General features: G+C 45.1%; 2 protein-coding genes across 2 annotated transcripts; both read right to left on the minus strand.

Annotated features, from left to right (window-relative positions):
• Positions 1-10,198: 10,198 nt before the first annotated feature.
• Sf3b6 (splicing factor 3b subunit 6) lies at positions 10,199-18,601 on the minus strand. Its single transcript, XM_075955458.1, has 4 exons — positions 18,349-18,601; positions 15,382-15,500; positions 10,601-10,739; positions 10,199-10,468 (listed from the first exon to the last, which is right to left on the minus strand). Exons 1-4 carry the CDS (start codon positions 18,376-18,378, stop codon positions 10,379-10,381), a joined length of 378 nt encoding a protein of 125 aa, XP_075811573.1. The 5' UTR covers positions 18,379-18,601; the 3' UTR covers positions 10,199-10,378.
• A 357-nt stretch (positions 18,602-18,958) lies between these two features.
• On the minus strand, positions 18,959-27,225 carry Tp53i3 (tumor protein p53 inducible protein 3). The gene is made up of 6 exons (XM_075955103.1): positions 27,013-27,225; positions 26,222-26,404; positions 22,611-22,878; positions 21,254-21,463; positions 19,828-20,024; positions 18,959-19,232 (listed from the first exon to the last, which is right to left on the minus strand). Exons 2-6 carry the CDS (start codon positions 26,357-26,359, stop codon positions 19,050-19,052), a joined length of 996 nt encoding a protein of 331 aa, XP_075811218.1. The 5' UTR covers positions 26,360-26,404; positions 27,013-27,225; the 3' UTR covers positions 18,959-19,049.
• Positions 27,226-27,764: the final 539 nt, after the last annotated feature.

Consider the following 27,764-nt stretch of genomic DNA (forward strand, 5'->3'; position numbering starts at 1 on the left):
AAGCAAGGAAAAATACAAAATGTATAGTTGGAGAAGAGAAGGAACACCAGGAAGTTTAAACAGCTTAAAGAAAAGCCTGATACGAAGTGGAATAAAAGGAGTGGTAACCTTCGAGCCAAACCTCATCCAGCTAAGCTTCTAACTTGTGAAAAGGAATTAGAGAAAAGCTAGGACCGGGTGTGGTGGTGCACACCTTTAATTTCAGCGCTAACTAAGCCTTCTCCATTAATCTGCATCACCATGAGGTCGTGGCCTACAGGCAAAGTTTTGACAGGCTCCAGTGGCAGCTACACGGCTCTCCTTGACTCTGTCTTTTTTCTCCCAGCATTTAGTTTAGTTTTCCCTCATAGCTCTATTCTGCCAAGCCACTGGCTGAAACAGTTTTATTAATTAAACAATAAAAGCAACACATATACAGAAGGACTTCCCACAGCACTTGTGTACATGTATTTATGCCTGTATGTCTGTGTGTGTACCATACACCTGAATATGAGGCCTTATAGATATTAGGGAAACATTCTACCACTGAACTATATTCCCCAGTAAAAACTATCTAATATAAAGTGTTAATGTAGGCTTAATTATTGTAAACCTTCCTTGATTAATTCTAAATCTTCCTAGAGTGAACATTGCTTTTCCTACTTTAGAAACAGTAACTCACCGCTGAGACTCTCGCCAGCTGGCTTAGAAGCTGTCTGCTCTGGATGGCTTGTCTTACTCTGACCTTAACTTGTGCTTATGAGTGCTGTGTTTATATGTATCACTTGTGTGATTGCTGACCAAAGACTACTATTTATTCTATATTAGTTATTATTAAAGTCTTCTTTTTCCTCATGAGAAAAGAAATTCAGCTGTCATTTTCACTAAGGGTTGACCCCCACCCAACAAATTTATCATTTATTTTGGAAATAAGAGCCTTTCAAAAGTTTCATTTGCTGGCCTCTAAAAACATCAAAGTCATTGTGTGGTTCTTCCCCAAACCTTCAATCCTGCCAAGACCAACTCTAACACCTAATGTCCACTCAGGATCTAAGCCAAGAGACTGCAAGGGCAATCTCTGAGTTCCCAAGGGTGAGAGACCAGTGTTAACTTACTAGATTTTCACTAAACAGATTCAACTCATCTTCTAGACCTGGTTAATGAAGATTCTTGCTACTGTGTGCAAGGGGAGATCCAGAGAAATACCTGTCAGCATACTTGCCTGATGGGGAGTTTTGGGATACTTATCCCCAGCACCCAGAAGCGGTGAGGAATTGTATTCTCCTGGGACTTTGGTCTTTTTGCATACGTTTGCTCATATTCATCAGGCTTAATGCAAGGACCCCAGAAAGTTCTGAATGCTTAGTGCTACAATCTGACTCAAGCTTTGACCTCTGAACAGATGCACCGGCTGGCTCAGCCTCGGTGCCAGAAGCAAAGGTACAGAGTGCATGATTGATGTCTCCCCAAAGCCAGATGAGAGTCGGTAGAAACCAGGCCTTCTCTTTTCCGGAAATCATTTTACCTAGGAGACCAGGGAGCCCCTGACGAGAGACCTGAAGCACAGTCAGGCAGCTTCCACCTGCACCTGACAAGCTGCCTCCCCGTATTTCTGCATGAAACTCTCATCCACTTTTCCCTGGTACTCAACCTTTTTTTGGTACCACCAAAGTGCACGGAAACTTAGTTCCTAAAATCCAAATGACCTGAAACTTCTTGGCATTTCGTGTGACAAACACCCCCTTCTTCCTCCCCGAGGAACAGATGTTGTGAGCCAACGCTGAGCCTTCCATCTTTTATTTCCTTCATTCTTTCACAGCCTTGCCAGTTTTTAATGTTGCACAACTTTTGTATGTAAAATGCCATCTGATTCTCATAGTGAAATCTTCAGGTGACTGGGAGAGGTGCTGAAGACTTTACAGGTGTTGACAGAGTTGACCTTATGAGACCGAGATTCCATTCTTGAAGAGGACAGTGGAAGGGAAGCAGATGTCAGGTACAGGGCTGGGGTGTGGTACTCTGGCAAGCTTCAGGGGGCGGACGGAGTTGCTAGGGTGTGCCTAGGGTCTGTTCATGGAGTAGGGCTCTCCTCCAGTTACAGCAATGGGCAGAGTTGATGCGAGTGGGTGGCATTGAGATGGGAGTCTAAACTTTCCAGCTAGGGATGGGCAAGGGTACTATGTAGGGGCAGATGGGGTTAGTGTCTCGAATTGAGCCTCCCTATCTGAAGTGGGACACACAGAGGGGTTTGGGAAAGTAGGTGCGACTTGTGTTCCTTAGGCAGGTCACAGGAATGGGAAAAGATGCAGGGGTGAGTCTAGTCACCCTCCCTGGAGAGGAGCAGTCCTCAGGTAGTGAGGATGGGTGTAGTTGGCACGAGTCTGGTCTCTGGCTAGAGAAGGTACCAGGTAAGTACAGAAGGATGAGTGGGGTTGGTAGGATTGGTGGAGTTGAGTGTAGGGAGTGTCTTGGGTCTTGGATAGGGATGGGGCTGGGGCTCTGGGACAGGGAGACTGCTAATCCCAGGACAATCTCTGCTCTTTAGGGAAGTCTGGAGAAAGAGAGAGAGAGAGAGAGAGAGAGAGAGAGAGAGAGAGAGAGAGAGAGAAGACAGAGAACAAGAAAAGACAAAAGTTGATCCATAAACCTAGAATTATATATTAAATAAAAAAGTATAAAAGTGAATAAAAAATGTCGGGCGGTGGTGGCGCACGCCTTTAACTTTGCACTCGGGAGGGAGAGGCAGGCAGATCTCTGTGAGTTTGAGGCCAGCCTGGTCTACAAGAGCTAGTTCCAGGACAGCTATTGTAAGACTAAAGAGTAATTCTTATTCTCATAAGGGAAACAAAAAAGAAGCAGTTAAAAATAAAATTATGAACCAACCACCATAACATTTTATGTTAGTATACACTTAAGTGGAAAAAATAATATTTCCAGATCAAAAGCTCTTTATTTGAGATGGATGTAACTGATGACACTTTACTTAGATTGACTAAGAAAAGTACGAAGACAGAAATGGCTAAAATGAGAACTCAAAATGGGGACATGGCTACAAATTTAGAGAAACAAGAGTAGGGGACTTAGAAGATGGTGAACAGCACCTAGTTATGCCCTGATGGACTCTCCAAGGAACGAAGAAGGGAAAGCTAAGTGATGGCTATCAGAAGAGGTGCGTGATTCCTTTATTAACTACCTATATAGCAGCATAAAACAGAATTTTACAAAGAAGGAGAGAGAGTCCAGAATCCATCCAGGAGGGTTTGGCTTGGAGAGCTTCCCGGTTCCTGTGAGAGAGAAGGCTGATGGAAGACCGGTAGAGGGTCACGGGCCGTTTGAATGTCTGACCTGTATGTTCAGTAGTCAGCGGTTTAGAGAGGTGGGGGAAAGAGAGGGACAAAGACAGCAGCAGCCTTGGCAGAAGGAAATGACCATGAAAGCCCCTCTTTTCTGCACTGGATGCTCAACACTTTCAGGACATCCTTGGGATTCCTGCTGCATGGGAGCTTGGCAGCTGAGACCATTTGGGCAGACTCTGAATACTCACAGAAAGTGTCCTGCGACCATACCCGAAGGCCTGACCAACAGGATGCTACTAGAGTGGGTGTGTGTTCGTTACTTTCCGGTGCTGTGATAAAATACCATGATCAAAAGTAACTTTAGAAAGAAAGGCTTTATTTTTGCTTAATGTTTCAGAGAATAGAATCCGTAATGGTGGGTGAGGAACAGAGAGGAAAAAAAATCACATTTTTTTCCACACCCAAGAAACAGGGAAAAGCTAGCAGGATGAGGCTCTAAACCCATAAAGCCTTTCCTCAGTGATGTGCTTCCTTTAATAAGACCGTACCTCCTACAGTTTTTAATAGCCTCCCGCAGACAGCACCACTCACTGGGGAGCAAGTGTCTAAATCCACGGGCCTCTGGGGGACATTTCTCATTCAATCCACAATATGGGAAACGTGACTTTGACTCAGAACTGCTCAGTACTCAGTGAGCATAGAAGAGAGTCTTTAAAGGAGCTTGCATAGGGCTCCAGCTTGTTTTTTTTTCTTTTTTTTATAAAGTCAGCCAATAAACTGTATTCCCTTTAAAGTCAACAGCCACCTACCCTGAGACCTGTAAGCACCAATACATCATGAAAAACTAAGAACATGGCTCCTCTGGAAATTGCCAGTGACTCTGAATGAGCATGAATTCAGTGCAATTGAAGACCAAGAATTCAGTAATTTTATGTTCAAAGAAATGAAGGAGGACATAATGAACAAATTCCACACAGCCCCTACACATTCACATACACAGACAAAAAGGAAATGTGATTTTACTTTTTTCCTTAAAAAGAATCTGCTTTGAAGGGCTTTGCGGGGCGGAAGCGGGGAGGGGGTTCAGGGAGGGAGTCTCACAAAGGAAGAAATGGCAGCCAGCCTTGAGGATGGGAAGTGGCCCAAGTTGTCAGTCATCAAAGTCACATGAACCTGGTGTAATCCAAGGGAACTCAATTCTACCAGTGCTTGGAATCTATTTGGAAACAACTGATTCAGATAAGAACCGCCAGCAGAGAGGCCAGCTGGCTGACATATTTGCCTAACCTATTGTGAAATCCTGATTGCCAGATCCAAGAGATAGGTGTTGTTTTAAGTAATCTGTTATTTGTAAATATACCTGCCTTCCATTTCAATAATCCAAGTCCTGGGTTCAAAGGCTGGAATTTTGTCAAACCTGAAATGTCAGCAATCGACAATCGACCGTACACCTTAGCCTTCTACTGAGCTGCTTCAGCTTCCCAGGGACCCTCCGTGGGAAAACAACCACGTTTCTTATTCATTCCCCTTGCTCTGTTCCTCTGTTGCCTTTTTTACCCATCAGTAGAACCATATTGTCTCAGGGTTTCTCCTGCTGTGATAAAAACACCAAGGCCAAAAGCAATTTAGGGAGGAAAGGGTTAATTCGGCTTATCCATTCCTAGCAAGGTATATCATCAAAGGAAGTCAGGGGCAGAAACTCAGAGTAGGTTAGGAACCTGGACACAGGACCTGAAGCAAAGGCCATGGAGGGTGCTGCTTACTGGCTTATTCCCTATGGCTTTTTCAGCCGCTTTCTTATACCAGCCAGGCTCTCTTGCCCAGGGATGGCATCACCCACAGTGATCTCCAACCTCAACCATCAATCAAGAAAATGCTTCACCTGTTTTCCCACAGACTAATCTGGTGGGAACATTGTCTCCATTGCAGTTCCCTCTTCCCAAATGGCTTCAGCTTGTCAAGCGGACAAAGACCTGGTCAACATGCATATCTCGGAATTTATTCAATCCTCTCTATCTTCACGAGTCTGTGAAGGGGGAGTCTGTGCTCACGGTGGTTTTCGTGCCCTTACGCTTATGGTCTTTGGTAGTAGGGCCCCCGGGAGGCTCTGTGGTCTGTGTACTTTACTAGTTGTTAAAAGAAAAGCATTTTTTCTCAGCCAATTAAGGTCTCAGGTTTGAGAACCTGCAAATGTAGACAGGTTTAATAACAGGAGGGTAGTGAAGATTTATCTACATGCATACAGGAGCATACAGATGAAAATGCTCTCTGAATAGCTAGAGCTGGAAATTTGTATGCAGAGTTAAGAGGAGAATGGATGTGGAAAAAGTGATTCTATGAAGAAAAAAATGGGCATCTGGAGAAACAAATAGAAGGTACCACAGATTATGATAATATTTGGCTAAGGAGTCACTCAAGTAAATGTGCTTAGTCCCCTTCCTGGCACAGATGTCTTCCTACCAAGTTTTATCCTAGTCCAAGAAGTTATGGCCTCTGTGCACTTGAGTGCATGCACACCACAGCGCTTCAGCTAGAGCGTTCACATCGGTACGCTACTCACCAGTCAACTCAAATTTCTGGAATTGTTTGGGATCTAAACATCTCAGCTCCAGTGGGTTGACAGTGCCCGTGAGCTCTGGTTCCAGCTCTCCCTCGGTTTGTTGGGGAAGTCGGAGGATGCTCCACTCCTGTAGCTTTGCCTTCGCCACCTTGCTGTGGCCTTTAGTTGTTGGATCTTTGTACCTTCCTCTTTGGCTGCTTCAGAAGAGGACCGGGAACAATTATGAGCAGACACAAGTGTTCGGGTCATGCTCTAGCTGGATAACCAGTAATGCTTGATGTATGGATGAATCTGAGACTACTTTGTGGCTGTTACCTGCCCCATAGTCAAGTCTATTTGGAGGTCGAATCTGCCTGTTTAAGCTCTTACTCTAACTTTAGTGCACCATGTATAAAGTTAATCTCAGATCTGGAGTTACCCTAAGGATGGTCTGGGGAAAATGCCAAAAAGTTATCTTACTTTTTTCTTTTAAACCCAAGCTGGGTCCTCTTTCTCCTCTTCCCATCTGCTCCCATCCCTGCTAGATGAGCTTGGGGCAGAGGGCGAAGCTGACCTGCACCCCCGATGTGGCCTATGGAGCTACTGGCCACCCTGGTGTCATCCCTCCCAATGTCACCCTCATGGAGCTGCTCAACTTAGAATGAAGGCAGGAAGGAGCTCGAGGTGGCTGGAGAATGTTTCCTGCTCTCTGTCCTAGCCTGCTCTGCCACTGGGACGGCTTCTCCTAAGTAGGGCTCTTGATCCATGTGCTGACCTCACTGCCCCTTGACATTCTCCATTCTTCCCGCCCGACTGGCTCTGTCTGTGTCCGCCATCTAATTGTTCCCGTACATCTTTGCTTGAGGAAATTTAGTTACAGATCCAGACATTTCAAGTTGTGCATTTTGTGTGTTGCATGTAGTAGTCATTCCTGATCAGAGGACACAGACACAAATCTCGTTTGCACAATCTATATTGCCTTACCCGCACTTAAGCCAGACACACAAGGTGCTCAGACATGCGCTATCCATGGTTCCATGGAGGGACTTGAGCCAGCTGTCTTTGCTGTCACTTTCTTGTCTTCTGTTGGCTGCTCACTTTAAGCCGTGCCCTCTTTGGCAGTACTATGTAAAATGAAGGCTCCATGCTTGGCATCTTCCTGTCCATTGTGTTGTGGGAAGTTCTTTAATGACACATAAGCCAGCTGCCCTTGGTGACAAAGGAGTGAAAGGGGGCTTCCTAGTAGCTAAGAGAGTAAGTAACAGCTACGTGAGCAAACTGTTCATGCTGCACCTTGTTCCATATCCTTTTGGTCTTATTTTGTTTTGAAACAGGGTCTCAGAGCCCAGGCTGACCTAGAACTCCTTCAGCCTCCTGACTTCTGGAATTTACAGGTATATACCACCCAGGACTAGCTTTCCTTTTTAAATAAAATGATTACAAACAAATCCTCTAAGCAACTTTGCAAATTAGCTATTACCCACCTAAACTCACCTGCAGGGAGTCCTCTGTGGAAATAACCCGGCAACCTAGCATTCCCTTGTGGGATCTGATCGCCTAGGGTGATCCCGTAACTTCATGTCTGCAGAGTGAGTGATGAGCTCTCTCACCAGATGGAACTCAGCCTGTAGAGAAGCCATCCCCATGCTTTCTGCTGTTAACGCCGACAGGACGAGCAAACATGACACAAAAGACTATGTCATGGGCCACACAAATCTGTCCATAGCAGTATAGCTTGGGTGGCAATTGGCTATAATAACAGCTACTAAGAAACCTAATAACACAAATGCCTATTGGCTAACACCTGAGGGGTATTGAGGATCTACAGGTAAGCTGAGAAATGACAGCTTTCTCAAGTCTTTGGAAGATGATCTAGAAAATTGACACATGCCAGAGAGTTCAGCCAAGTGTCTTGAGAGAGCCACTGAAGGCTGGTTAGCAATAGGCCATTATAAGACCTGTATCCTGTCCGTTGTTTTCACACTGCTCCTCGATGCATCTCGGAGGCTGTTAGAACCTTCAGACGCAGCCTTACTGAAAGTCAAGCAAGCTGGACACACTTGCACAGGAGACCATGTGGACATGGTTTATCCACTGCACTTTCTGTCCTTTGAGACAGAGTGCACTGTACAGCCTAAGCTGGCCTCAAATGTATGATTCTCCTGCCCCTGCCTCTTGGGTGCTTGGATTATAGGTGTGTGCCACCATGTCCAACTTCGTCCCTTATACTCTTACACTTGGTTTGGAAAACTGAACTTCAGATGCCGGGCGCAGAAGACAGTCATCAACTACGCCTCAGATTTAACAACCTCCTGCAGAGTGACTCAATGTCTATCCCGAGTCTAAGTTCTTGTAACTAAATGACAGAATTCCAAACAATCGGAAGGCATTTGTTTTCTGCAGTGCTGGGGACAAACCCAGTACCTGGCTTAGAAAGCCCTCTCTCATGGAGCTCTACCCCCAGCCCTAGTTTTAAAACTCTTAACTTTGGGTCATGAAATCCGGGTAACAAAAATATAATCCGAATGACACTGCTTATAATTGCCAATAGAAGGGATTTTCTTGGATATTAACACCATTAGAGGCGAGCTGGCCTGCCACTGGGAGACATCAACGCTGAAATCAGTCTAATTTCAGTTTTCCCTGACAAAGAAGTCTTTCAGAACATCTTTTACATCTGCAAACACCTAAGCCACAGTATGCATTACACTATAGAACTAGTAAGGAAACCACAAAGACACTCATAAGGAAATGACAGCTACTTTTTCTCTGCCCACCCCTCTTAGCAATGGCTTTTACTGCCTGTGGTGGCATACACCTTTAATCCCAGGACTCAGGACGTAGAGGCAGGTGGACCTCTGAGTTTGAGACCACCCTGGCCTACAGAGTGGGTTCCCAGACAGCCAGGGCTAATATACAGAGAGACCATCTTGAAAAAAACAACAAAAAAGGGATTCCTTCTCACAGTGCTTTCAAAAGTTACTCAAGACGTAATAAATCATTCCTGAGTGAGCTCTGAAAAACACTACAAAAACTAGGAGTAGCCTGTTTTCTTAAAAGTAATGACAGCTCCAAGTCTTGCATTTAGAAGTAGGAGATACCTTTGTCTGTCAATACTAGTCAGTCTGTGTAGACTTCAAAGCGACTCTACATTCTGGGTTTACACAACAATCAGTCCACACTTCTCCATTTGGCCTGTGCCTGAACTATAAAAGCAAATTTATAGCTGTCTTCCCACAAGCTGCCAAGCTACAATGAATGTGACAATTATTACACTCCTCCCATGTCACACAAACTCCTGAGATTAAACATTTTATATATGGCAAAGCCATCTTGTGAGCTAAGTCCAAAATATATATATAGTTAATAATGGAAAAGCTACGTAGTAAGTTCAGTCTTGGCCAGGTACCTAAACAGTGCTCTCAAATTTCTAACAAGCTGCCCCCCCAAAAGCCACTGTTCTCTAAGCCATCACTTCAGTGAGACCTCTGCTGTAAGGACAAGGGCTGCCACACTGGCAGCTGTCTGGCTCTTTGAGGCTCTTGGAAGTCCTCTCATGTCTGCCTTTGTCTTTTGAGATAGGGCCTTACTCTGTACCCCAGGCTGAGACTGGCCCAGAATTTACTACATAGCCTAGGAAGGTCTTAAACTCATGGTGATCCTGCTTCAGATTCCCAAGTGCTGGGATTACAGCTGTACACTATACCAGCTTTTCCTGGCTTTGGTGTCCTCATGCTTCCTCAGCAGGCTGTTTCTAAAAATGACAAGTCTGAGCTGCATGTGGTAGCGCACATCTTTAATCCCTGCACTTGGGAGGCAGAGACAGGCGGATATATGATTTGGAGGCCAGCATGGTCTACATGGAGAGACACTGTCTCAAAAAAACAAAACAAAAAAGACAAGTCTACAAGTTCCTTTGATGGCACAGGTTTTGGTAAAGACATTTGCTATCAAGCCTGAGTTCAATCTCCAATACCCACATGGTGGAAAAAGAGAAGCAATTCCTACCAGTCATGCTGATCCTACACGTGTGCATTTGCACACATATATACACAACAAATAAATATAAACAAGCCAGGCGGTGGTGGTGCATGCCCTTAATCCTAGCACTCAGGAGGCAGAGGCAGGTGGATCTCTGTGAATTCGAGGCCAGCCTGGTCTACAAGAGCTAGTTCCAGGACAGGCTCCAAAACTACAGAGAAACCCCGTCTCGAAAAAAACCAAAAACCGGGCGGTGGTGGCACACACCTTTAATCCCAGTACTTGGGAGGCAGAGGTGGGTGGATCTCTGTGAGTTTGAGACCAGCCTGATCTACAGGGCTACACAGAGAAACCCTGTCTCGAACTCCCCACCCCCAACAAAAAAAAAGAGAAAACACTGACAGGTTTTACAAAAGCTATTAGTTTATTAAAATAATATATTCTAATGCTTAGATAAGTTTCAAACAGGTCATTCTCGGATTTTAGGTCTCAAACAAAAAAATTACAATATTCAGTATGCACTAAAGAGAAAAAAGGTAACGGGGGGCCACACATGGACATATTCAGAGTGAAATCCCCGAGTTCATTTTGGGGGATCTGTGTTGATGCCATACTTTTCCTTGAGAAGCTTCAGCTGCTCTTCCTTCTTCTTGGTGTCCATCTTCTGGAATGCCTGCAAGTGTGACAAACACCACAGGTAATGGGTGCTGACTATAGCTAAAGGAGTTCACCAGTGGCACGAGCTAAGAGAAACCCCACCACACCCTTCCCAGAGCCAGTGCCACTCTGAATGGGCTGTACTCACCCGGTTAGCATTGTAGTACAAAACCACGAGGTATCTGTTACACACGTTGAATCCTGATAGATGGTCACATGCATTCTTAGCATCAAAGATATCTTCATAGACCACATATGCTGTTCCTCTGGTCTCAGGTGTATTTCCTCTGCAGGACAGATAGAAGACACATTTACCAAAGCATCGACAATTTTCAGTCTTTCTGAACCTGTAACTGGGTTTTATTTGTTTTTGCACTGAGTGCTGGTATTAAAGGTGTTTGCCACCACTACCTAATGCCTATAATTTTTTAAATTAATGTGTTTTGAAATGAAATATCTCAAGGACTAAGAGTGAAGCTGCATATGCATGAGCACAAAATTGTACCTGGGGGCACAGTAGTGCACGCCTTTGATCCCAGCACTTAGGCGGCAGAAGCAGGCAGATCGCTAAGAGTTCAAGGCCAGCCTGGTCTACAGAGTGAGTTCTAGGACAGGCTCTAAAACTACACAGAGAAACCCTGTCTCAAAAAACCAGAGATAGAGACAGAGACAGAGAGAGCGCACGCGCAAGCCGGTTTAATCTACATAGTGAGTTCCAGGTTAGCCAGAGTGGTTACACTAAGTGACCATCTCAAAATCCAACAACAACAACAAAAGGCTGCACACAGCTGTAAGACACAGTGAGCCTGCGATGGGTGTGGTCAGAGTGCAGTGCCCCGTGAATGAACTCCTGTTAAGTTGCCTGGATCTCACAGGGAATGACTGTTTGTTTTAGACAAGGGCTCCCTATGTGGTCTACGCTGACCTGCCTTGAACTTGTCATCTTCCTGCCTGTCTCCAGCGCATTACCATGTCCCACCTGAAGACAGATTTTATAATTTTTATTCTCTTGGCATAACTATTAACAGCCTAATCATTTTCAAGATTGTATTAGGTATGGAAGTTGAGAACTGTCCAAAAGGGGGAAAAAAAAAAGAGTCTCCATTTCCTTAAGGGCAAAGGTAAGTTTTTTTCCTATCTTTTTTTTCCAGACAGGATCTCCAAATGCAGTCTAGGCTGGCCCCAAACTTAAGTCTACTCGCTTTAGCCTTCTAAGCGCTGATTCCAGGCACAGACCACCCTACCCAGCTCAAAATGATACTACATGTTATTACACAGTGCCTTGCAACATACACCTGAGAGGCAGAGATCTACTTCCTCCCACTTAAAAACATGACTCTATTATCACTGTGTGTATATACACATAGGAGGGTGCAACGCGTGCCACAGCGTGGGCGTGGAGACCAGAGGATGACCTTTACTACTCTGGGTTCCCAGTGGAGCCTTTACCTGCTTGAGGCAGCTCACAAGCCTTCCCTCTCTCCTATTAATTCTGTCATACATTCATCCTCTCCTCCTGCCTCATCTCAGGAACTGCAGTAGGGACAAAGCCTAATCATATTCTTTTTTTTTTTAATTTCTAGGGATTAAACTGGAGTCCTTTCACATACTAGACAAGTGTCCTACTACTGAGCTATATATACCCAGCCTTTGGCCTGATTTTTAAACATTCTCCATTTCAGGGGTCCCTCATTATCAACCTCATACCCTGAAATCTACACTATAATTTGAATTTATTTATTTATTTTTTTTTTTTTTTTTGGTTTTTCGAGACAGGGTTTCTCTGTGGCTTTGGAGACTGTCCTGGAACTAGCTCTGTAGACCAGACTGGCCTCAAACTCACAGAGATCCCAAGTGCTGGGATTAAAGGCGTGCGCCACCATCGCCCAGCTATACATACTTTGAATTTTTAAAAGCATGTACTTACAATGTGCCATGTATTACACACTAAGCTCAGCAACATTTTCCTGACTGCTGACAAACGGGAATGAAAAACCTCATCACACAATTTACCCTTCAGCTACTTTACATCACATATTGATCTCAGTATCATTGTCCTATTATTACATGTTTTTTAAAAAAAGATTTCTGTGTATATGTGTGGGTATTTACATTTAGAGCCATCTTCCCATTAAAGGTTTCGATTGAAATCCCTTATATGTGATTTTAATAGAAAAGGTAACAATATTAAAAGGCTTTAAAGAATACATAGTACCAAATGTCTAGTACATGTCAAGTTGAGTGATCAGCTGTCCTGGTGTGTGAGCATAGTTAGCTTTTAGAAAGCCCCGTTCTAGAACATCAGTACTAGCTGGGTGTGCTGGTGCATGTGGTGGTCTTCAACCCCAACACTCAGGAGGCAGAGAAGTTTCTAAGTTCAAGGCCAGCCTGGTCTACAGAGCAAGTTCCCGGACAGCCAGGGTTACACAGAAAAGAAAATCAGTACTGGGTAAACTGCCAGCACCATGCTTGGTGCCAAGCAGCAGCAGAGGCTGATGACAACGAGGGACGGAAGAACAGACGGACAGGAGAACCAACAGTGAATGAGTCAGTTATCACTTCTTCCTTCAAGGAGCTAGGTTCAAGCAAGAGAAAGACATCACAGAAACAGTATGAATCACAAATCACATGGAGCCATGCAAGGAGAGATTAGTGAGGAGAGCTATTTAACTGGATGCTTGTGGAAAGTCTCTCTGCAAAGCCCTCCCTGAGGCTAAGAACACAAGGAGCCAGGGGGCTGTGGGGTGCAGCCAGGGAGCAAGCTATGGTGGGCCTGCTGTATTCCTGGCCACATTTATTTTACCAGACACTCTATTGCCCAGACTGACCTCAAACTTGCAACCTTTCTGCCTAAGACTTCAAAACGGCTCCCATTACAGGTGTCTTTCATCACGACTGATTCTTTTGTTGCATTTTCAGCAACGTTCTTTAACTTCAACTTAACCATCTCTCAACTATGTATAAAGTAAGCTTTATAATGCCATCATCATATATTAATCATAGGCATACTACTATTTTATTCACTTATTTTCTTTTTATGGTATTGGAGATTGAACTCAGGTGCTTCACACTCTACTACTGAGCTGTATTCCCAGTCCTACTCATTTGCATATATATAATATATTATATATAATATAAATATTATATACATATGGATGGTTACTATGAATCAGGCACAAATGCTATCTATCAACGCAAAGCCTGGAAGCACCCTGCCAAGAATACAAGTAAGGTCATGGGCAATAGCACAATCACATATTAACTACTAGACCTTAGTAGTAACTAAGATAACTAAGCTACAGTAACTTAGTTATTAAGTAATAGTAACTAAGGAATGAATAGAAGAAGTTCAAAGGAGACTGGTGACTAACGCACACTGCAAAGATAGTACATATTGCATAATTTGATCCAAGCTAGGTCTCTCATAGAGGACTCAAGCCCAGATAGATGAAGCATTCTGCCCAGTTTCAATGAACTTGAAAATGCTCTGTTAGTAACTTAACCAAGGTCTAACAATCAATCTGGTCAATTTATCACACTGCCTACACATTGAGAACCAAAGGGCGGCCTGGCAGTGATGGTGCTCGCCTTTAGTTCCAGCATTTGGGAGGCAGAAGCAGGCAGATCTCTGTGAATTTGAGGCCAGCCTGGTCTACAGAGTGAGTTCCAGGATATCCAGGGTTACATAAAGAAACCCTATCTCAAATAACAACCAAAAAAAAAAAAACCCAACCAACCAAACAAGCAAAAACAACAACCACTACCAAGATTAGAAAAACCCAAAAAGCCTGGCAGCTTTAATGGTAGACTCTTGTTTCCTGGTTCCCAAATCAGAGGATATCTACATATTATTCTTGGTACTTAGAAGAACCTGGAGTTCTCAAATCCCTTAAAATATAGACAAAATGTATCCTGTAGGAAGTCCAGTTGCTCAGAGGACCGAGACCTTCTAAAAGAACAGCTGTTCTACAGTACTTAGTTTTCACCTTCATTCAGCTGTTAATGATGACGTATTTCCAGTAATCAGTTTATTTCTAGGAGAGATGGAGATCATTCAAAAGCAAAGTCTTTGGCTCTCATAGTCCTAAAGCCAAAAAGGGGTTCTCAGGTTATAAAAAGAAAAAATAAAATTTGCTTGTTTTGAGATAGAGTCTTAAGAAGTCCAAACTGACCTCAAAATCACTGTATAAATGAAAATGACCTTGAACTCTTGACTCCACCTTTGAAGTGCTGAGATTATAGGCACTGCATCTCTATGCTCACTTCAAAAAATCTCATATATAGGGCTGGAGAGATGGCTCAGAGGTTAAGAGCACTGGCTGCTCTTCCAGAGGTCCTGAGTTCAATTCCCAGCAACCACATGATGGCTCACAACCATCAGTAATGAGATCTGATGCCCTCTTCTGGTGTGTGGGTATACATGCAGGCAGCACACACACACACACACACACACACACACACACACACTTACATATAGATCCTTTCAGAGGAATCCTTAAATGGCACAAGTTCAGAAACTGTATAGCTAGTTTAATAGTTCAGTTCAGGGTTAAAAGATTTTATCACTAAACACTCCATGGTACTAGAAAGGTCTTTTACCATGGGCCTTGGTAGTCTCACTATGAAACAGACACATCACTACATTCTACCCAGCACATATTTGTGCTGCCAGCCACAAATATGAAATTAGAGATTAGGCAACCATTCTCTATAAGGGACATTTCAAGTCTCAGTAAGGCTTATACTCTGCAGTGGTGGAGCACGCCTTTAATCCTGACACTCAAGAAGCAGAGGCAGGCGGATCTCCGTGAGTCTGAGGCCAGACTGGTCTACAAGAGCTAGTTCCAGGACAGGCACCAAAGCTACAGAGAAACCCTGTCTCAAAAAAAAAAAAAAAAAAAAAAAAAAAAAAAAAAAAAAAAGACTTACACTCTGATTTGACGAATAGGTCCATATTTCCCAAATATATCATACATTTCTTCCGCTGTGATTTTATATGGCAAATTCCTTATATATAAAATTCGATTTACTTCAGGTGGGAGGCGAATCTAAAATGAGAAATATGTGTCATTATACTGAAGGAGCAGTGCTGTTATTAAGAAGAACTCAATGATGTAAAATAAGACGCCAAGAATAAGAACTATAATCTGATGCTATTCAAAGTGGTTATATTCTTCAAAAAACATCAGAGCACCACATAGAGGGATACTCTAAGCAGGAACTGAAACAGGCTTTTGGCCTCTCCAATTTAACAAGTATTTCCCACTTCAGTCTCCTTCATTCCCCTGGGACAGAAAAGAGGGTAAATTCCCACTCATAAGTTTTCTTATGTCTTAAGAACTTGCGTCAATAACTTCTCTCTTGTTCTTTTTTTTTTATTTGTTTATTTATTTATTATGTATACAATAGTCTGTCTGCATGTATGCCTGCAGGCCAGAAGAGGGCACCAGATCTCATTACAGATGGTTGTGAGCTACCATGTGGTTGCCGGGAATTGAACTCAGGACCTTTGGAAGAGCAAGCAGTGCTCTTAACCACTGAGCCATTTCTCCAGCCCTTCTCTCTTGTTCTTACAGGCTTTCCCTAGAAACCAGTTTCTAGTCCTTACGTGAGCAGCCAACCTGGTCCTCCCAATGCCCACAGGAAACAGAACATTAGAGTCCTCTTCACTTACTCTCAAATAGTTACTAACTGCCTTTTTTTAAAAAAAAATATATTTATTTATTTATTTATTTATTATGTATACAATATTCTGTCTGTGTGTATGTCTGCAGGCCAGAAGAGGACACCAGACCTCATTACAGATGGTTGTGAGCCACCATGTGGTTGCTGGGAATTGAACTCAGAACCTTTGGAAGAAGCAGGCAATGCTCTTAACAACTGAGCCATCTCTCCAGCCCCACTAACTGCCTTTTTAGTGTGCACAGTGGGCTAGGTATTAGAGAGACACCTTGAAGAGCAGACAAGGTGTCTGGCTTCCCTAACTTTCTACTTTATCTTGCTTTGTTCTTTTTCAGTCAAGTAGAAGAGGGACATCTCTACTCACCAACTCATATTCTTTATTTCTTAGACAACCAGATCTAGTTACCACCCAGCAGTCTGCTGAAAGTGATTCTACTAAGGTTCCAGTGTTCACTTCTCAAACTCCGAGGTGCCTGACTCTTGTTCCTCCTCCATACTCCATTTCCTCCCAACACCTCTAATTCTTCACAATCCTTCACATTAAAATATTGTCCCAGCCAGGCGGTGGCACACGCCTTTAATCCCAGCACTGGGGAGATAGAGACAGGCAAATCTCTGTGAGTTCGAGGCCAGCCTGGTCTACAGAGCGAGTTCCAGGACAAAGCTAGAGAAACCCTGTTTCCAAAAAAGAAAAAAAAAATTGTCCCATAATTTGTTCCTTTTCACGCTATATAATCATCACTCTTCACGTTCCTTATTCCACACTGATAACGCATAGCTACTCTTTGCTAATATAGTCAATTATGTGTGGCACATACACACGCAATACAACAATAAATAAATATAAATTAAAAAAAGCTTTATTCCCTAGCGTCAAATGAGTAGTGGTGATAAAGACCCTCCCCAGTTTTATAATCAAAAACTGCCAGACAGAAATATATTTCTCTTAATAAATCTTTCTTGCCCTTTAAAACACTCTTTTCTCTCCTAAAACCTCACCATCATCATACCCTGTAGAATTTGAAAGGGCTGTATACTCTTCCCTGCCAACCCAGGATATGGCCAAATGGTATTATATATTCATCTATATCCATTTCATTTTTCTTCTACTGCTATACCAACCACTCATCTCCTCAAAATCACTTCTTTAATTATTTTCGTTTTCTGTTGTGGTTTGAGGTGCTTGGAATCCAATTCAGGGACTACCACTGAGCCACATTTCCAGATTTAATCCTGAACTTAATACATCTTTCTTCTTTTATCAGGTTTCTCCCATTCTATTGGTGCATTCTTGCTTGCATATAAAATGTACTTTAAGTATCTTTAGAACAAGTCAATTTCTCTAAAAAGAAAATTCATGCTGGGCAGTGGTGGCGCGAGTTCCAGGACAGGCTCCAAAGCAACACGGGAAACACTGTCTCAAAACAAAAGAAAAAAGAAAGAAAACTCAGAGGACCAACTCTTTGCAGTTTTCTTTTTCTTAATTCCCACCATCTTTTCACCCTATAGGAACCACGTTTTCATGCATCGAAATGATTCAAATGATCAAGGTAGGCAAAATCTTCATCAGCATACCCAATGGTCAATTATCTGTCTTTGTGTAGGTGTAATTCTAAAAGTTTTAACCGTTGCCTACTCTCTATTTTTTTCTTAAAGATGTTGGCAACACTTCACTCGCTGCCAACAGTAGGACATAAGAATGAGTTTTTATTTAATCCACTGTTGTGTCCCCAACACTTAACACTGGCGTGTGGCACATAGTAGGTGTTAAACAAATACAACTGAAGAACTGCTTCCCATCTGTAAAACCAGAGACACGGCAGGTGCTTAAATATTGATAAGAGAGTTCTTTCTACGTGAGAGAAAAGTCCCAGGCTGGTAGTGAACTGAGTACTGAGTTACTGAGAAAGACTGTGCTATCGACTTGTTAGACTCGGGAGGTCCTAACGCCTGGTCCTAGGTGAGGTCAAGCAGCAGCAGAGATTGTAGATTTTACGCTGTCAGTGATACCAGAGGGCTCTCAATAGGGGCGGGGGCGAAAAGTCGCTCAAGGAACGCACCCCGGAGGATAAGACCAGGGGAAACACTCCTCTGACCGAACAGGCGACGGGTTTCCCAGCCTGTGGGCAGAGGACAAGAACGCTCCCCCCGCCCCACGCTGCCACAGTCAAGCCCCGCGATCGTTCCCCACCCTCGCGGAAAGCGGGTACTCACATTCGCCCTCTTAGCCGCTTGCATCGCCATCTTGGCGAGCTGTGGGAGGTTACCGTGGGATTCCTCTGAGTGTCTCTAAAACTCGGTTGCCGTCGAGGGCGACAGGGCGCCAGACACAGACTGCCCACAGCCAGGCAGCGCCGGAAGCTGTCACAGCGCTGCCCGGAAGCCCGCGCCTCAAACTAAGCCGTGTCGACGTCCTAGAAAAGATGTTCCAGACCAAACTACTGCGTGCGTTCTCAGACCGGAAGACGAAAAGGCGAGCTCCAAGACGCTTCTGGAGAGCGGACAGGAAGGGGCGGAGCGAAGGCTACGGGGAGGGAGGTGTTCCTGTTTGAAGGGGCGGGGCTGGAGGACCGAGGGGCGGGGCGGAGCCTATTTGAGGAGCCCGCCCCACGGGCTGCGTCGAGGCGCTGCGGACGGACGCGGAGGTGGGCGTGGCGCGCTCGCAGCGTGCTTAGAGCATCCTACAAGTTTCTGAATCTGACCCTTACCCAGAGCGGTGGTGCTGGGCCTGGATCTCGGGTTGCCCGTCCGTCTGATAGTCCGGACTCCCCCCTCCCCACGTCTTCGTGTTGGGTCACCGACAGAAAGCACACCTCCCTTTTTCTGCACATTTCCTCTTTTATTTCGTTACACCAGCTTTACAGGGGCGGTCCTGGGAGTAGAAGCCACTCCCAAGTTTGCTCCGGAGTCCTTCTTCACTGGGGCAGCTCCAAGACGATTTTGCCCACGTTCTTGTTAGCCTCCATGTACTCGTGGGCCGCTCGAATATCAATCGCCTGGTAGACCCTGTCCACCACCGGCAGCAGACGTTGGGAGCAGTCCTCGGAGAAGTAGGGCAGAATCTGCTCCGTGAAAGTTTTCACCAGCGCTTGCTTGTACTAAGGAAAAGAACATCAACCTGAACATCAACCCTACCCCGCCATGCCCCGTCCTGTCTGAGCATCTGAAACAGCACACCCCTTCACTTCCCATATGAAAGAGCATGCTTTCAAACGAGCAACCTCAATCTGTATCAGAAAAGATACAGTAAAACCCTAGTGTAACTGACAGACTTACATAGTGTCGATACAAAGGGATGCTCAAGCCTTATCTTCCCCATGGGGTGCGAAACTGATGGAATAACATTCCTAAAGCTGGCGCCTGCTAGAATGCTACAGAGGACTTTAAGGAACAGAAATTTGTTGAAGGTGTAAGCTTATTTACCTAGTAGACTTTCTTAGTACACTGAGAAGAGATCTACCCTGAAAACAAAGCCTCGACTGTTTTGTTCATCCTGATGGAAAGTGTGTGTGTGTGTGTGTGTGTGTGTGTGTGTGTGTGTAGCATGAGATGGATATGCCGGAGGTTTCTGCTGGCTAATCTGAATACTTCTCTGACACATCTGTCCACAAGATAGCAGGTTTCTTTATGGGCTTTCCCTATGACTGGGTCTGTACAACATTTTTCTGGGTGACAGACTCTTCTCCCACTCACCTTAATATCCCTAGGTCGCAACAAGCTGGTGATCAGACTGCCTCGCTTAAAAAGCAGTTTTGAAAACAGGGGCCCATTAACTTCAGCGCCTCCTATTAAACCATAGAGAATCCAGCGGCCGTCAAGAGCAAGGCAGTTGACATTCTTCTCCCAATAGGATCCACCTACGCAGTCTAGAATAATATCAACTCCAACGCCTTCCAAAGGGGAAAGATTGATAGTAATGTTAGACACAAGAATTGGTACAAATACGACTTCATGGTGTATCTGTGGGAATGTGGGTAAAAATAAATATAGGTGTGGCAATGCACGCCTGTAATTGCAGCACTTGGAGGAAGAGGCAGGAGGATTAAGCTCGAGGCTGACCTAGGGTACATGGTGAGAACTTGCCTCAAAATAACAAGTTAATACATGTACAGTTGGGACTAAAAACGTTGGCCGTAGAAATATTGTTGTAAATGGAATTACTCTATAACAGCATTGTAATATAGTGCATCATTTGAGTCCCCAGTCCCCACCTCATCCTAGACCTGGTATCTCACCTCACTCCCCCCCTCACCCAAGTAATACAGTCCCACCAGCATTCAGGCTGAGTAAGAGTAGAAAAGGGGAAATCTACTCCAGGCCACAGAGCAGATGCTTGTCCACATCTAAGTTAGAAAGTCTGCCCTGGGTATCAGTCATAGCTTGCTAACTTTGTTCTCGTCTCTCCTTTTCTACCCACAAGAAAACAGAAAAAGATGAATGGGGGGAAAAGGTCAGATTTGAGCTATGTTGTAGCTCAATTGGTGGTGTCTGCCTAACGTGCATAAAACCCTGGACTTGGTCCCCAGAATCACATAAACCAGATAAGGTGGCGTATATCTGTAATCCCAGCACTGGGAAGATAAAAACGGGAGAATCAGAGGTTCAAGGTCGTTCTTAGCTATAGTGAGTTTGAGGCCAGCCTGGATATATGAAACTCCGTCTTCAAAAAAAAAAAAATCCAGATTTGGCGCGCGCGCACACACACACACACCTGCCTGCTTATGGGGTTCTCACCCCAGCCCGACTTTGACCATCTCATTAGTCTGGGCTGCAGGCTTCCTGTTACCTCGCGATCGAGTGGCTGTTTGGGAAGAATGGGCCCTGGATAATTCTAGAACAACTCTGTGTGATTATGCAGTTTCTAAACATGTATGGACCATGTCACTTACAAGAATACACATTGTGGGTTAGGGATGTAGCTCTTGGTGGTGGAGTTCTAGCCCTGCATGGATATGAACAACACTGAAATAATCTTAGAAGCCCCGTGCTGGGTGCTAGTCTCTAGTAATCAAACACCAGAACACACCAGTTTGTCCAGGGCAGCTACAGTTCTTTCAGCAACCATGGAGATGAAGGTTTCATTTAACCATTTTTTTTTTATATCTGCTGAGTGAGTTACCTTTAGTGAATCTCAGTGTTGCTTCAGAAAAATCTTCTCTGTAATTGAATCCAGCAGCAGCCCCAAGATTTTGGGCCATTTGAAGTTTGTGCGGGGAGCCAGCTGTAACCAGAGGAATAGCGCCAGCCTTCCGAGTCAGCTGGATGGCAGCTGTGCCCACGCCGCTCGATCCTGCATGGATCAGCACGTAATCTCCAACTTGAACATGGCCTGTGATGGAGAGTGCAGACGCTGTTATCCCTTCTGTCCAACTATAGAGATAGCCTGTCCTCATCGCCCGACTCTTGGACCAAATGCCAAATAACTTGCTTTCTGAAGGAATACATTGACAGTTCTCTCTGTATGTGTCTTTCTCTCGTTTCTCTTTTCTCTTACTGTCTCTGATCGGGGGAAATGGACTTTAGTTACAAAACTATTGGTAGCCACATCTATTATCTCTGTTTGAAATGCAAACTAACACCCAATGCGTGTATCTACGTACATACTTTTTAAAGCAAGAGAAGCCCCCATTGCCCGTTGTCATCACCTGAAGCCAGTCCTCCTTCAGTCTGAATCTGCCTTTAGGTGGTCTTACTGACTCAAGTGTTGCACATAGACACCAGACTCTTCCACTCCAAATGGAGCTTTCTTTAGCATGTTTTTTTTTTCTCAAAATGGGAAGTGACTTTTTGGTTTTGCACTGAGTCCAAACAGCCTGGCATTCAAGGCCTTCGATCTACCCAACCTCATCTTTTACTAAGGACAACAACCATCCCTCATCTCTGAGAGCAGTGGCTGCCCTCCCTTTGAGACTTTCTTGGTCTGCCTTGATGCTTATTTTGTCTACCACAGCCCAGGTCGTTTTGTTCCTAAAAAGCCACCCCTGCTCACATCAGGTTTTCCCACCTCAGACTTCAATTGCTGGTAGAGAGAGAGCTATTCTCCCAAATTCTATGGCTGTATTTCTTCCTTTTTTTCTCTTCTTTCCTTTTTTTTTCCAAAGTTGAGGATCAAATGCAGGCCCCTGAGCATGCTAGGAAAATAATCTACTATTGAGATACACCCCTAGTCTGCCTCTTCTATTGCCCTGGGCCCCAAAGAGAAGCCTGCATGATTTGAGGTGCATATTGCTCCCGGGTCTTGTGTTAAGATATTCATAGACCATCTGCTACCCATAGTTCTCACCGCCCCTGTATCAAGCCATTTTAACATGGTTTGATGACCTGATACAGAGAGTGGGGTAGGCTGGTTGGTGCTGGGTGTCCTAGAGGGCTGCTGGGGTTTGGAGAGGGTATCCCGGAGGTCTGCTGAGGTTTAGGGAGGTTGGCTCCGTAGGAGGTGAGGCCTGCTGTGTGAAGTTAGCAGTAGGCATCCTCACCTGCCAGATGTAAGAGCTGAAAGGCAGTAATCCAGGCCTCTGGGATGGCTGCAGCTTGAGACAGGGTCAGTCCTTTTGGGATAGGCATAAGAAGATCTTCATGGACAGTGACATACTGAGCTTGTCCTCCACCAGGGAGCAAAGCCATGGCCAAATCCCCAATCTTCCAGTGTCCCTTGCAGCCAGGCCCCAGCTCAGCCACATGTCCCGATGCTTCAAGTCCTAAAATGCTACTGGCCCCTGGGGGCGGGTCATACTGGCCCAGTCTCTGCAGAAAAAGAGGCGTATGCATCAGGGAGGTGGTCACCGGAAACCTGTGTGTGCCGCATCCCTGGACCTCTAACAGCTCTTCCTCTTCTCAGAGAAAAGTCAGGATGAAGTGATGTGTGCGGTCCTTCTGTCCGTGTGTTACTTCTATTGGTTAAGGAATAAAGAACTGCTTTGAGCCTATGGCAGGGAAGAACAGAACTCAGTGAGGAAAGCTAGACTGTATGCTGGGAGAAAGAAGGGCAGAGTCAGGAGAAGCCATGGAGCCTCCTGGAGACAGAATGCTGAAACTTTGCTGGTAGGCCACGACCTCGTAATGATGCACAGATTAATGAAGATGGGTTAAATTAAGATGTAAGAGTTAGCAAATAAGAAGTTAGAGCTAAGCTGGGCAGTGGTGGCGCACGCCTTTAATCCCAGCACTTGGGAGGCAGAGGCAGGTGGATCTCTTTGAGTTCGAGACCAGCCTGGTCTACAAGAGCTAGTTCCAGGACAGGCTCCAAAACCACAGAGAAAACCTGTCTCGAAAAACCAAAAAAAAAAAAAGAAGTTAGAGCAAATGGGCCAAGCAGTGGTTTAATTAATACAGTGTCTGTGTGGTTATTTTGGGGCCGAGCAGCTAGGAACCAATGAATGCCAATGAGTGGCTCACTCCCTCCAACCATGAAGTCCAGTTCCAGTTTTGTTTTTTTATTTATTTTTGGGTTTTTTTTGTTTGTTTGTTTGTTTGGTTTTGGTTTTGGTTTTTCAAGACAGGGTTTCTCTGTATAGCCATGGCAGTCCCGGAATTCACTCTGTAGACTAGGCTGGCCACAAAGTCCCAGAGATTAGCCTGCCTCTGTCTTCTGAGTGCTGGGATTAAATGTGTATGCTACCACCACTCAGGGAAGTCCAGTTTTGTAAGTCAGGAAAAAGGAGAGGGAAATGGCTTGGTTTATGTAAATTAAAGGCTTCAGGTCACAAATAGCAGTGAGTACCACAACTGATAGAGCCCTCAGCTAGTTAATTTATCCAAGTCCTGTACAAAGGAAGAAAGAAAGGAAGAGACCAGGGTGGGGAAATGGCTTGTCCAAGACTGCAAAGTAAATTATTAAAGAGACTGGGAACAAAACCGTGGAATTTTCACCAATCATTGTAATTTATTGAATGACAAACTGTACTTACCCTGGGTCTCAAATGCTTTAGACCACAAGGATATAAATGGGGTTTTACATCAGAACCCTTTCAGACTACAATTGCCTGGTCCCGACATGTTCATTTTAAAAAGTTCACCAGTTGATTCTGATACCCATTTCTTTCTGTGTGTGTATGTGTGGGGGGGTGTACACGCACATATGTGTGTAGGATGCGTATGGAATCAAGAGGTCAATACTGAGTGCTCGCCACCTTATATTTGACGCTTAGAGTTACTTGTTCAACTAGACTGGCTGGCCAGCAAGCTCCATGGATTCTCCTATCTCTGGGGGTTTCTCCTGTTTCTGGGATGACAGGTGCGCACACACACACCTTTATTTTTAAGGTTTACTTTATGTGAAGTTGAGTTTTGCCTGCATTTATGTCTACGGGAGGGTGCCAGATTCCCTGGAACTGGAGTTACAGACAGTAACTCCATGTGGGTTCTCGGAATCTAACCCAGGTCCTCTGAAAGAGCCCAGATCCTCTGGGAGAGCAGCCAGGGCTCTTAACCGCTGAGCCAGCTCTCCAGTCCGCACACCTGGGTTTTAATTATTGGCCTGGCCGTCCAAGCTCAGGTCCTTGTGCTTGTTCTACCGTGGTTCACCAACAGAGTCACCGTCCTCACCCTGGTGCACAGTTCTGGTTGACCCCAGCCAGCTCAACTGTGAAGGAGGCTGTGGTGGAAAGTGCCAGGTATCAAACCCACAGCCTGAGACTGAACTGTGCCTTACCCTTTCTTGTATAATCTGCTTCCTTTCGCGTGTTTGTTTTTGTGGTGCCGAGGACCTTGAGCATGTTAGGCAAATCTTCTACCGCAGTTACGTCTTTGGCCCTACTTCATTTCATTTTTCTAGTTATTGGTTTACCCACCAACCCACCACCACCACCACAAGTTCTTTCTTTGAAGCCTAGGCTGGCCTCAAACTTGAGGCAATCCTCCAGCCTCAGCCTCCACAGTGCTGGGATCATTCATTATTAAAATTGTAGGCTACATCAGTGGTGAACATTTATAATGTCAGCATTCTGGAGACCGAGTTGGGACGATCTCAAGTATGAGACCATCCTGGTCTGTGTAGGGTTAAAACCATTTTTACTTCTATTTTTATTATTTATTTTATTATTATCATTAAAATTATTAAAACAATTTTATTTATTTATTTGATTTTCGAGACAGGGTTTCTCCGTAGCTTTTGGTTCCTGTCCTGGAACTAGCTTTTCTAGACCAGGCTGGCCTCGAACTCACAGAGATCCGCCTGCCTCTGCCTCCCGAGTGCTGGGATTAAAGGCGTGTGCCACCACCGCCCAGCTAAAACAATTTTAAAGTGAAAAATTAAAACAACAAATAAATAAAAGTTGCCCATTAGCGTTCCCTCTTTTGGTTGGACTGTAACTTTTCTTTTCCAAGCCAGTCAGTTTGTTTGGGTTACTTACAGGAGTATGGGTGAGAGGTTATTTACATTGTAATTTATTAATCAGACCGCATTGGGTCCGTTTGCTTCCTTGGCTGTTCCTGGGTTACCTGGAAGCCAGCCTATTTTCAAAAGAGTCTGTTTAAAAAAGGGCAATACTCTAACTAGGCTTTAGAATTAACTGGGTAAAATTCAAGGCCTGTAAGAGAAAAATCCTAACCAAAGTTTAATTAACAAGCACTTTTTTTCAGTTTGGGTTCCAAGGGCACAGCAGTCTAGATTAAGTCATTAAGACTGTGAAAGGACCATGTCTAACTATGTTCTAGGTCTTCCTTTATCTGTAAAATATAAATAGGCTTGTCTGTCGAGTTTTTAGGGGCAGCTGTCCCCCCCACCCCACCCTCCTGTGTCAACAAATGGTACTTCCCTGCCCCTTTCCGGGATGCCCAGGAAGATGATGAGGGAACACATAGTGGGCTGTGCTTTGCAAACACCCCTGTTTTTGCTGTGGAGGATCACCCAGGGCTTGGGGCATGTTAGGCAAAGGCTCGCCCAGTGAGCTACACCCTCAGCACAGCCCCTCATTTACAGGAACAAAGTGGCCACTTAACTTTGGGCCTCAGAACCCCCAGAACAGCTGTTCTAATGGGTGTTGTGGGCAACACCCCAGTCCCTGCTTTTTCTATCTGGTCAGTTCACTGAAGACAGAGATTGAGCCCTGGAGCCCACCCTGCACTGCTTGGTGGAACCCTTGGGTACCTGGAGTAAGTCAGCCCTGTTCAGGGCACTGGCTGCCACCTTCAGGAGGACTTCACCCTCTCCTGGGCTCGGCTTGGCCACCTCCTTGAGGTAGAGATTTTCTGGTCCACCTGGCTGGTCAAAGTACACTGCCAGCATGCTGTCTGGGTACACTGGGTGGGCAGCAGGCAGAAAGCCCAGGCTCTGAAGGGAAAAGGGGTAGGGACACCTGTTAGCTAGCATTCAAGAGCCTGCCCTGGCCTGCCCCTGGGGTTCTGACAGGATCCGTCCTCAGCTGCAGCCACTGAGAGCAGCTCCTGTGCACGTTTGCTGCTTTCCCTTTTAAAAAGTGGGCCTGATTCCTTCCTTTCCATCTCTCTTCAGAGGAAGTAAGTGGCTGCTGCTGTGGCTCCTTTCTCTCTCTCTCTCTCTCTCTCTCCCTTTCCCTCTCTACCTCTCTCTCCTCATCCCCCTTTTTCCTCCCTCTCCCCTTCCCCCCTTCCCTTCCATAACCCACTAAATAAATAACCACTTTCTCTGCAAAAAAAAGGGAGGACTGGGCCTGCCCAACTCCCATCTCCTTCTCTCTCTTTTTTCTCTCTCTCTCTCTCCACATCCCCTCTCTCCCTCTCTCTTTTTCTCTTGTCCCCAGGGACCAGCCTCTGCCCCCTACTCTCTGTCCTCTATTCTGCCCCTTCTCTCTCCTCTTCCAATAAACCTCCTATGTGAATCTTGTTGCACGGTTCTCTATGCAGCATTTTTTAAAGTTACAGCAACACCCCTGTGCAGCACCCTTGCAGATGGCTGCTCACCCAGATCCTGGATCCTGTCTCCCAGGACCCTGCAATCCCTCCACAGTCTTGGTCCTGGATGACACTCTTTGAAACACTGCCCAGGGCTGGAAACACTGAAGGGCTGCAACAGATTACCCTGTTTCAGGGTTGGAATCCCCAGTCCTGTCGACAGGCCCCTTCAGGCCATGGGAATAACTTAACTAAGCTTGTTTAGCAGGTACTGCCCGTCTTGGCTCCTTTGGGTGCTGGTGACCACACCCCAGAGCCAAGGGCCCGCCCTCAGCTGCCACCGGACTCTGAACTCTGAGAGGTCCAAGGGGTGGGACTGAAGGGAGCCAACCCAAACTGTTGTCCTTTTTACCCTTTTGGAGCAAGATTAATAAAAACTCAGAGACAGATGTTGGGGTTCAACCTGAAGACCAGAAAAACAAAACAGTCAGCCACTGGCTCTTACCTCAACCTTAGTCTGAAAATGGTGATCCCACCTCCAGAAAACCTCAGAATGAGACTGTCTGTGAGAGCTGTCTCCTCCCATTTTATAATCCTCTCTCGTTCTGGGATTAAGGACGTGCACCACTATCGCCTGCCTGGTCTCTAAGGCTGACCAGTGTGACTGTTTTACCTTTCTGATCCTCAGACAAGCTTTATTTATTATTAAAATGCAAATGAAATGCCAGTACACCCTTTAAAATGGCAGTTTGGGTATTCCTTTCCTCAATTTAGGGAACATGGAAGCTGTTCCAGTTGTCATTATAGGAGGCAGAACTTCC

This window comes from Microtus pennsylvanicus, chromosome 21 (genome assembly GCF_037038515.1).
Source record: "Microtus pennsylvanicus isolate mMicPen1 chromosome 21, mMicPen1.hap1, whole genome shotgun sequence".
In the NCBI taxonomy this organism is placed as follows: domain Eukaryota; kingdom Metazoa; phylum Chordata; class Mammalia; order Rodentia; family Cricetidae; genus Microtus; species Microtus pennsylvanicus.